Source organism: Mastigoproctus giganteus, chromosome 12 (genome assembly GCF_048544385.1).
Source record: "Mastigoproctus giganteus isolate SK-2022 chromosome 12, ASM4854438v1, whole genome shotgun sequence".
Classification (NCBI taxonomy): Eukaryota; Metazoa; Arthropoda; class Arachnida; order Uropygi; family Thelyphonidae; genus Mastigoproctus; species Mastigoproctus giganteus.
The window spans coordinates 59,220,930-59,233,154 of NC_143586.1; the positions used below are offsets into that span (position 1 = coordinate 59,220,930).

Here is a 12,225-nt window from a genome sequence, read left to right on the forward strand (position 1 = left end):
GATACATATCTTTTTCAGTGTTCCTGCAAATTTGCATACTGCACTCGATATCTGGGTCTGCATCCATGATTAGTTGTTTCAAATTTTCAGCTGCGTGAAATATTTCTTCAACTTCTTTTCTTGAACATTTTCTTCCTCGCAAATTTCCACCTCATCATATGCTTGTTGTTCATCAATATTAAGGAGCTCAGAATCACTTAATTGTTCTGAATGTGATTCCAGCAATTCACAAACATTACTGTTGTCAATTTCATCAAAGTCTAGATCTCTTCCAATATTTGCTATTTCATCAATAAGTGTTGACATGAGTGAAATTACAGAAATCATTTGTGCAATGTGGCAAAATATGCTTCCAAATTGCTCTCATATTGCTGGATGTTACTTCAGACCATGACTCATGAATATTGTCTATTGCTTTCCTGATGTCATTTCTCCAAAATTCAACTAAAGAAACTGCACCATCTCCAATTGTTGCTTCAATTGCTTGCCCAACTGTTCTGCGTAAAATAATAGGTCTTAAAAGTAGCGAATACGCCTTGATCCATAGGCTGTAAAATATTTGTCATATTTGGAGGTAAAAAAAAATAGCTTTCACGTTTTCCCACAAATCAGAAAGTGCTGGTGGGTGGCCCGGGGCATTGTCTAAAATTAATGAAATTTTGAATGCAAGATTATTTCCTTCACAGTAGGCCTTAACTTTCGGACAAAAATACCTAGTGAACCACTCTTCAAATAAAGCTTTCGTGACCCAAGCTTTTCTATTAGAACGCCAAACAACAGGTAGCTTGCTTTATTAAAACCTTTAGCGTTTTAATAAAGCAAGTAACCTGAAAGATCTGGGAGTTTCATTTCTATAGATAACCATGCGTTTTAATTTCAAATCGCCTTCTGCATTGCCTCCCAATAAAAGTGTTATTCTATCTTTGGAAACTTTATAGCCTGGTTGAGCCTTTTCTTTTTTTGCTAGAAAGGTTTTTTTTGACATTTGTTTCCAAAAAAGGCCTGTTTCATCCACATTAAATATTTGTTGATCTGCGTAGCCGCCGTCATCAACAATTTTCTTTAAAATTTTGGGATATTTCATGGCTGTATCTTTATCTGCACTTGCCGCTTCTCCAGTAAATGCAACATTATGCAGTCCTGTTCTTTTCTTAAAATGTTCAAACCAGCCTTTACTGTCAGTGAATATTTTCTTCAGTTACCGCTCTACCCAAGTTTTCTATTGTTGACTTTTCCTTTGACATTACAAAAATACTCAAGGCTTTTGGTTTTATGGTCATTGTGCAGATTGGAATTCTTTTTTGATTGCAGTCTTCTATCCAAATGGCTAAAAGACATTCCATCTCAATCATCATAACACTTCTATTTCTTGTGGTTTGTGTGCGTGCTGATGATGAAGCAAGCCTACCTTTTTCCTTATATGCACTGTCTTTACTTAAAATCATCTGAACCCTTGATTCAGGAATTCCAAGATGTCAACAAATTTGTATTTTACTTTCACCATTTTCAAATATTTTTATGACTTCAATTTTTTCATCTAACGTTATCACTTTTCTTTTTACCAGAGGTACTATCAGATACACTTTTCCTTTTATCCATAGTTAATAATTACATAATATATAAAAAATTTAATAGAAATTAATGTAATTAATTATTATGCACAGTAATTAATGGCAGGTATACACAGGAGTCTGCATGTTAACATGCAACGCAAGAACAACTGAAAGCAACTGATCTGCATGTATGTAAAAAATGGGGTGTGGCCGGTGTTGTCCTTCAGAGTGCATAATGTTAGAAAATATTTCGATTGTTGTAATAATACACCTTTGAAATAATTCATTTCTTTTTATTTTCTTATGGTAGAAAAACAAACTAGCTTCCCACACTGTATCTTGTGTTCGTTTGTTTATTTCTCGATGGAGAGGGTATGATGCAACGCAAATAAACAGTAACTCCCTTTTGTGAAACAGAGCTGTGCGCTCACTAAGAAAACAAGTGATGTGTTTCTATAATGTTCTCTAATGTTATGCATACTTTAGAAGTGTATTTACATTCGTAGCTTAGTACTGACTTTCGTAGCATCACCATCTTCAGTTTCTTTAGTCCAAGCCAAAATACCGTGCTAATCGAAAATCGGTAGCTAAATATAAAACGCGATAATTCGAGTCTCGCACTAATTGAACACGTGCTAATCGAATCGAGAGATTCCTGTATATCAAATTTAATATCCAAGTTTGCAATTGATACAAAGGTTGGCAGAGTGGTTAATGACAAGACTGATACTATGCCACTGCAAAAGGATCTAGAAATGGGCTGAGAAATGGCAAATGTAGTTTAACATTGACAAATGCAAAGTACTGTATACAGGCAGCAGTAACCGCAGAGTAACGTACCATCTGTGTGGTAATACCCTCAGGGTAGTGGAAAATAAAAAAGACCTCAGGGTAATTGTGTAGTTGGATATGGAGTTCTCTGAGCAATACAGACAGGCTGCCAGGACAGCTTATGGTGTTTTGTCATTGATATACATGAATTCTGCTAGCAGGGATAAGGAGGTGATTATTCCACTGTATATAGCAATGTGAGGCCATATCTTGAGTACTGCATACAGTTCTGCAGGCTTCATTTTACGAAGGATATAGAGCTGGTTGAACAAAGTTGTGCTCGTACCGAGAAAGGCTTCAATTCTAACTAGGCACCTGCAAGTTGATATGATTGAGGTGTTTAAGGTTTTGAATGGATTTAGCAAGCTCAATAATGATGAGATTCTTCCTTTTGCTCTTACTACATACATGATTGGGCACAATTTCAAACTGAGGAAGGACGGTTGCCCAACATGTGTGAAGAAGTTTGACTTTAGCCAGCGGGTGGATGATTGCTGGAACAAACTTTTGTTGTTGTGGAAGTTGATAGCTTAAATAAATTCAAGGAAGAACTAGTATTAGTAATGGCTATGTGGTGAAAGGAAGCCTAAGGCTTATGCTCCACCAGCCAAAAAAAAAAAAAAAAAAATAATAATAATAATAAAATAAATAATTAAAAAAGAAAAAAAGAAAATGAAATTAGCATTAGTAGAGGCATACAATGCAAGAAAGCAAGCTTATATAGCATCAACCAAAAAAAAAAAATCCTCCCCATTTCACCTATCCATTCATTTCAAAAGTTTGTCTAGTTCTTCCTTGAATTTATTTAAGCTGTCAACTTCCACAATGACAGATGGAAGTTTGTTCCAGCAATTAACCACCCGCTGGTTAAAGGCAAATTTCCACTCATCTATTCTACAACTGCCTTTCCTCAGTTTGAATTTATGCCACTTCAAGTGTGTAATCTGAACAAGAGGAAGAATTCCATCAGCACTGAGCTTGATGAAACCATTCAAGACCTTTTACATCTCAATCAGATCATCTCACAGGTGCCTAAGTCTTCAGATGTTGCAATTTGCAAAACTTAAGCCTTTCTTGGTAAGAGTAACCCTTTGTTCCACTCATTAATCTCTTTGCTCTTCTCTGAACTCATTCCAGCAGCTCTATATCTTTCCTAAAATGAAGCCTTCAGACCTGTATACAGTACTCATGGTGGTACCTGACCATCGCCTTATACAAGGGGATAAACCTCCTTATCCCTGCTAGCAATATTTCTGTATATCATTGACAAGAAATAGATAAGATGTAGGATGTTAGACTTTGCACTTTGCTGGATTAAAGCAAAGCTGCCACTTTTCTGACCATCCCTGAAGTCTATCTAGATCACTCTGAAGAAGCTCTGATTGGCAGTGATCATTAACTACTCTACCAATCTTTACATCATCTGAAAATTTAGACATCGCACTCTCTATCCCTTCATCGATATCATTTAAGAAAATTAATAAACAAAAGTGATCCCAATACTGATCCCTGCAGAACCCCACTTCTTTCAGTAACCCAACCTGAGGAATAACCATTTACCACAACCCTCTGCCTCCTGCTCCAAAGCCATCCTGCTATCCATATAAGTATTTTTCCTGTGATTCAAACCTGTTTCAGCTCATAAAGTAACTGCTGATGTGGGACCGAGTCAAATGCTTTCCTGAAATCTAAATAAACAATGTTGAAATTATTCCTAAATTCAGCTCATGAGTGACCCTGTCAAAATAGTTAATCAGATTTGTTAAGTATGATTTTCCCTTTACAAAACTGTGCTGCGTGTCCTTCAGAATTCCATTTCTATCTAAAGATTCTGAATTCCACCCTTGATCATTGTCTCCATGATTTTCCCTACTACTGAAGTTAGACTGACTGATTGGTAATTTCCCACTACACTCTTAGAACCACCCTTATGTATTGAGATACATTGTCACTTTTACAATTCAATAGAATCTCTCCAGAGTCCAGTGATGCTCTCATAATATGCCATCAACCAAAGGCACCTTACTTGCCTGTAGGTTTAAAAGTTTTTTCATTAAATAATCATTTTTCATTAAATAAATACATAGTTTTAAACGTCACTGCCATAATTTCTCATTGACATAAAAGGTTTTTCTTCTGTAAATATCGATGCAAAGTAACTGTTAAGTTCATCTGCAACATCAGCTGGGGTATTTAATACTACCCCACGTCCATTACATAAGGGTCCTATTTGATTTGTTTTTCTCTTCTTTGTATTTATATATGTGAAGAATCTCTTATCCCCACTCTTTGCTCTCTTTGCCAGTGATTTCTCATAATCTACCTTTGCCAGCCTAACCTTTTCTGTGGCACTATTACAGATCAATTCGTAGCTGTTCAAGGCTTCAGTCCTTTTTTTTTGCTCTGTAACTTTTTCATGCTGTCTTTTCCTGCTCAAGTAATCTGGCAACTTCATTATTCATCCAACTTGGAATCCTCCTCGTGGAGTATTTTTTTTTATGGTTATATAAGCATCCAAGGGCTCTGTGATTAATGTCTAAAGGTATGCCATAATTCAATTGTATTTGCTCTCTGTGAGACAACTACCCAGTTAACAGAGTCCATGTAGCAACTGAAGCCGTCGTAATTCCTTTCCTGAAATTATAACCCATTCCTTTCTCTCTTTATCGTCCGCCATAGAACTCTGTGATTACTTCCTGCACTGCCAGCCAGCCCTATTGTCATCTGGTTCATGGACGATGACAATAGGGCTGGCTGGCAGTGCAGGAAGTAATCACAGAGTTCTATGGCGGACGATAAAGAGAGAAAGGAATGGGTTATAATTTCAGGAAAGGAAATTACGACGGCTTCAGTTGCTACATGGACTCTGTTAACTGGGTAGTTGTCTCACAGAGAGCAAATACAATTGAATTATAGAATATTCTTTTCCCTAGTACTTTCCCTGACATGTTGATACAAATACTAATCATCTAGTTGATTTAAAATCCCTCCGCCCATTTCGAGTTTCCTGCCCATTTGCTCCAATCAATTAGAGGCAAATTAAAATCATCCATAACAAGATATTGATATGGATGATTTTATCTTACTTGCCCATTCCATTTGCACATAGAGGCTCTATTCATAATCTTCACAAAAAACCCCAGGGGGCTCACATCTGGTGAGTATGGGTTTGGCAAATCCAGGGTCCTGAGCTGGATATCATCTTTCTTGGTGATTCCTTTCTCAGGGTAACTTGGGAAGTTTTTTTCCTTTGGCTGGTGCAGCATAAGCCTCAGGCTTCCTTGCACCATATAGCTAATAATAATAATAAAACCCAGCCTGTAGATTACTCCCACTCACACCTTTGCTTCCAACTATCTCATACCATACAGATTCTGTACTAGCATATGAAATGCCCAATCTGAGAAAGCTTTTGTTGTGTTCAGGCTGCTTTTGATAAGAAGCATGACACTACCACCCCTTCTATCTACCCTATCCTTCCTAAATACATTGTACATACCATACTGAAACTTGTCATCCCAAATCTCCGGGTGGCACCATGTTTCCATAAGCCCTATTATGTCATCATTACTTGTCCTAACCAGCAGTTCGAATTCACTCTTATTGATGACACTTCTGACATTACTGTATAAACAATTAAGACTTACTGTTCCTGTATTGTTAGCTACTCTGATACTCTCCTTGAAGTCATTCAAGCCTGCTTCCCTGGCTTTAGCTACCCGCTCACTTGAAAAGTTTCTGCCCTCAGAACATCTTGCTAATATGTGCAAGTGTTACTTTGACCAACACAGGTAGTTCTCGACTTTACGAGTTAATTTGTTCCTAGCGCATGCTCGTAAAGTGAAAACTCGTAAAGCAGGAATTTATTTCCCATAGACATAAGGTTAAAAATAGGGGTTACATTCTCAACAATGAAATTAGTTAGCTAATTAGTTTATGTTTAAACAATGATTGATTTATTGAAAGAAATTAAAACATAGCCTGTAAAATCAAACAAATTATAATAATAGAGAAATGATGATATATTAAGGAGTAAATTAAGCTAAGCTATATCTACGATCTAATAATGGAGAAATTATTTACGACGTACAGATGTTAAAGAGTGTTTATTCTTCATCATTGACTAAATGCACACTCATTGATCACTCATTATTGGCTCGGCACTCATAGGTTTGTTGCACAAGGAGTCATCTTCTTCAAAAATGTTTCAAGAGGCGCTTGTTTCCAAGATAATCTTCTCTTTTAATTATAAATTTCACGACTGCATGCATAAGCATTTTTTAACGGCACACACAAATTGCAACTAACACGATTCGCGTGGAGCAACAAGTTTACGAAGCTTAAAAAAAAAAAAAAAAAAAGGAATGAAGAGAAGATTCTGAAAATTTATTTATGTTTTTTTATATGATTGAAGATTTCAGTAAAGGGGAAACACATTTCACCATAATAATGTAAAAAACCACATAATTCCAGCTATTGGTATTTTCGCAAATGCAAAAAGATTGAGTTTATTACCCGTTTATAATTGCTTTCAGGAACAGAAAAGCCCAATAAACCGGAAAGTGCAAATTCTTTTATTGTTTTATGGTCGTGACCTTCAGAAATGTGCTTTAGAAAAATATCACAAAGGCGTTTAAAATTGATTCTATAATGGAACATACAATAACGATGAAAGTGTAGTGCATTTTAATGATTTGAATTGGTAACTAATACAATTTACAAACCACGCTCACGACCTTTGGCCTTAAGGTCATGCTCGTGACCTTAAAAATGACATTTTAGAGAGATAAATAGCTTAGTTATACAGCGAAAATTTCAACTTCCAAAATGTTGAAATGAATTACCAAAAAACAATGTGTTATTGGGTTCACATTAAAATATTTTAACGATACTATGGTGTCTGTGGAACTGATCAATATCATTAAGATGTACACTGTTTGTATAGCTACACACGTGGTTTGGAATGCGGTATTTATGAATGTTTAACATTCATTTTTTGTAATTAACGTTCAAATTTTCGATTTTGTTGATACTTGGAGAAAAAAAAACTTGCAAACCCGGGAATTCGTAAAGCGAAAACTGCCTGTATTATCAGATAAATGCATATCTATATTACCCTTCTCCCCCAAACTAGCAGTTTCCCTGAAACTTTAAGGTATCCTCAGTGATACTGGCAAAAACTCTTGCACCACCTTTATTTAAATATATCCCATCTCCACAAAACAGATTCCTTCTACTTACAAGTGCAGGCCAAGCTGATAAAAATTTCCCCCAAAAGGTTTGCAGAGTCCTTCAAGTCTTTAATGGCTTTCACAGCATATAATCCCTCCTATCATGCCTGGGCAGAATACATTCTGATCTAACTCATGCCATTTCTTCTGCATGGTCCTATATTTGTCTACCAAATCTTCAGATCATGTGTGCTTAATATCATTAGTCCCCACATGAATAATAATATTCTCTTTACCCACCTTAAAATCTGACAATCTGTTGGTGACATTATTAATTGTTGCTCCTGGCAGACATACCCTGGTTCTAGTCCACCTATCCTTATTACACAAAATATTTCCTTTTCCCCTGACAATAGTCTCCTAACAGAATTAAGTCCTTCTGAACCAGAGCAGTTTGCATTTGGTTATTCTTCTCTGGGATTTTACTATAGTCTTGAGTCCCCAATGAGCTCCCAATTACATTATTCTCTAGGGCAAGCACCCATTTTTTCAGTGACTCGAATTCTTCTAGCAATGCACCAAATTTTAACTTTAGATCAGTACATTCCATACAATGGTGACAAAGAAAACAATCACCAGGTGAGGTATGATTATCAACTAAGTAGACCTTGAAATACATGCCACAGGTTCTGGAAACAATGAAATCATGATACCCTCTGAAGAGGTGTTCATGGTGGGTCTTGTCATAACCATTGTTAAAATTTACTAAATATCAGAGAAAGTAACTTTTAAAAAAATTATATTTATAATACATTTGTGACACATCAGGACTAGTGCATTTTGGCCCGATTAAGCGGCTACCCCAATTATGTGAAGTTTCATGTAAATAGTTAAAAATACATTGGACCTTCGCTTTATGATTGATTCTCTGTACAATCAAATCACATTACGATGGACTCACCATAGTAAAGTACCGTTCACTATACGATATGTAGTAAGTGCCAGTCACTGTGATCATGTTTGTGAATTGAATTTTATTCTATAAAACAGCGATTCTAATAAGCAAAAATAGGAGAAATATTATCCACAGGCTATAAAAGTAAAGATATAAGCACAAATTTACACTTTATTACCTTACCAATTAAAAAATTAAATGATATGTGAAAATCGGAAGAATGTTTTCCACAGGTTAGCAAAATAAAAATAAATTTATGCTTACGTGCATAGCTTAATTAATATGTACTGTAATATGTACATACTAACTAGTTGATATTTCTGTTCACTAACATTTGGGGGAGGGGTTATAATTTAAAACAGTAAAAAAAGATAAGCAATAAATAACAAAGAACACGGCCCACACAAATTGCAACTAACACAATATGCGCAAGTGAGAATGGAGTAGGTTATGAAGTTTAAAAAATAGGAACAAAGAGAAGATTCTGAAAATTTATATATGTTTCTTATATGATTGAAGATTTCATGGAAGGGAAAACACATTTCACCATAATAACGTAAAACCCACAGAATTCCAGCTGTCGGTATTATCGCAAATTCAATAAGATTGAGTTTACTATCCGTTTATAATAGATTGCATTAACAAAAAAGACCAATAAACTGCTAATTGTTTTTATTGTTTTATGGTTATGACTTCAGAAATCCGTCCAGACTACGTGGTATGGTCAGAGACAATCGTAGGGTAATCTCGAGTGCTGCAGTCTCCTGCCCCGATTAAACGGCGTGTTGTCCCAATTAAATGGAGAAAACCCTGCCTATTTTCTAGATTAGGTTCTGTTCTTTAAGATTTGGCCCAAATAAATAACTGCCCCGATTAACCGGCGGCCCAAACCGGAATCCACTGTATTATAAAAATTAAATTTACAGAAAAACTAGAAAACCTATTGAAGAGAATGAAAAAGTGAAATGGGAAGTGTTTTTTTTTTTTTTTTTATGCTGTATGAGCTTGCTTTCTTGCATCATTTACCACTACTAATGCTAATATCTGCCAACACCAGATATGTTAAGATTGTTCACTACATCACCAGAGAAATAAATTGATTTAGATAATTAACTGATTAATAATTAAGTTAAAGAAATAATAAAAACATCACATGAATGTGTTCTCTCAGTAGTCACTTCGTAAGTTGTCATATGATAATGGGGCTGTTGCCCATAATAAAGACTTATGAAGTTTACCAAGACAAACAGCATATTTGATACATCCTCAAACTTCAGTAAACATTGCAATCACCAATGAGAAATAAATTTTTGTTCCTTAATGAATATTAGATTTTAAATATCATCCCAAATATTTATTTACATTGAGCAGGTCTCAATGTGTAAATAAACAGTCTAAATACACAGTTATGAACTGCTATTTACATTGATTATCTTCATATTTTTATGACAGTAACTGTCACATGGGAAGCTTGATACCTAATGTTATCAAAATCAGACATCAAAATCATAATAGCAAAATTGCAGCTACTGTATAAAAATTAAATCAAACAATACAAATTGTGTACTACTCCGGCTGTTAAGAACCCTGCATTTAACTATAACTATATATATAAAAACTAATTTGAAAAGTATACCTTAATGCTGGTTGACTGAAGACTTTGATAAAAGTAACGGGGAAGGCACAAAGGTACTAATACTAGTTCGTGGCTGATCCTTAGCAGATGATCAATCTCCTGAGACAGAGAAAGCAAAAAATAAATAAAGTAAAATTAAATAAATAATAAAAGCGAAATAAATAAACAAAATCTTAATCTAAATGTAACAGATTAACTAAATAATTAAGTTATTTAATAAATGACTAGAGGGCTTTGCCCACCCCCACGCATGCTTTGCTACATAAAATGTAGAGGTATATGGAGTAAGTCAAATCTCTTTCTACGTAAAAGACACACCTGTCGATATGCACTGATCGATATCTAATTAGAAAATGACCTATGTAATAATTTACCTGTGCATTTACATAGGTCACTTAGGAAAAGGCCTTTTGCTTCTGGTTCCATAATGCATGAGGAATATTGTTGCATCTGAAAGAGCAGGACTAAAATATTTAAGTGAAATATTTACTATACAAATATTTAAAATATTTACAAAATACTAAACTACTTACAAATACTGTATACAACATTCATTAATATACAAAGAAACATCAAATGTTAGACAGGGAAACAAGTGCACGAGGTTGGTGAACGTTACGGAGGCAGTTGTCAATAATTAATCGCAGTTGTAGTGATGGAATTGCCTCGCCTTCTTCTCCCATTGGCTCGAATAAATATCACTAGGAGGAAAACTTTTTTAATGTATAGAGAGATATTAAATTTTAGAAAAAAAAACTAATCTAATTTTTTATATGAAAAAAAAAAAAAAAAAAATATATATATATATATATATATATATATATATATTTTTTTTTTAACCATTTCTATTGGTTAAAGCAGGTTATATATAATTATCATAAACAAAATTACATATTTGTAAATATCCTAAAATGAAAGTATGAATACTAGATCACCATATCATATCATGCACAGTGGCAGATTACCCATTAAGGTAATGAGGCACGTGCCTAGGGGCCCCAGGCTTTGGGGGGCCCCAAGCCAAGACATTTTCCTATAGTGTTCTAAAATAGATTAATGTTTTCAGTAAACATCATAAAAATCTTGATTAATTTAAGCGAAAATTTAAGCAAAACATTCGAAAGTACAAAATTTCATTTATTTGCCACCTATCTTTTATTTATTTATTATTATTATTTTTTTGGGGGGGGGCCCCAAATATAATTTGCCTAGGGGCCCCAACTATACTTAATCAGCCACTGATCATGCATACTTCAAAAGAAAAACCATGCAAACTATCCAGTGTCATCACGTATCTGGTCCTTAAAAATGTTGATTGTCTTTGACAATCCTTCCACAAACAAATCCTAATTCTGCTATACAATGCTTGTACTTAACCAAATTCAAAGCAGATTCCTCTCCATACAAAGAAAGCCATTAATCTCTACTGCAAAAAATTCACAGACTTTTGTGCACAGCACAAGCATAAGTAAACCAACCAGTGGTGATGAAACTGTGGAATGTGTTTGTGGGGTTAAATACCACCAGCATGGAATGCATCAAAACTTGGTCTGCTATACTCTAAGTGATAGTATGGCAAATTCTATATGAGATTCTCTTATCACAAGGTCTACTGGACTTTTTGTGAGGATGATATTAAAAAGTAAGTATGCTTTTCCTGTACCAATGGATATTCAGAATTTGTGTGAGCACACATGTTAGCAAGCTTCAATATGGACTATATGTTTGCAGCAATCCCTTCCCCTAAAAAAGATTATAACTAGAAACATGCACAGGACACCCTATGTCACTCTTGACATTCTACATCTAGTTGTTGTTATTTGGTTTTTAGGAGCATTAGCAACTAAGGCCATATTGCTCCGGGAATATGCGGTGATCATTCCTTGACCTTTCCGCATCCTCCGTATTTGGTGGTAACGGGCTCGAACCCCGGTCTAATCAAGAAGCGTGTGCTACGCACTACTGCTCCTTCCCACCTGGCTACGGAGGCGCCTCTACATCTAGTAGACCTATCTCATCAGACTGATATTTTCAATTTAAAAACCAGATTTTTATTATTTTTTTTTTTTAAAAGAAGGG

At 35.1% G+C, this 12,225-nt stretch overlaps 1 protein-coding gene across 7 annotated transcripts in view; it reads right to left on the reverse strand.

Moving 5' to 3' along the window:
* The window catches only part of defl (Integrator complex subunit 7), a 273,951-nt gene that overhangs the window by 26,354 nt on the left and 235,372 nt on the right, over positions 1–12,225 (reverse strand). For all 7 annotated transcript variants that reach the window (XM_090386497.1, XM_090386499.1, XM_090386498.1 and 4 more), the window contains one exon: positions 10,147–10,245. In XM_090386497.1, the coding sequence (XP_090242623.1) occupies positions 10,147–10,245 (99 nt within the window). The remainder of the gene's footprint in view (positions 1–10,146; positions 10,246–12,225) is intronic.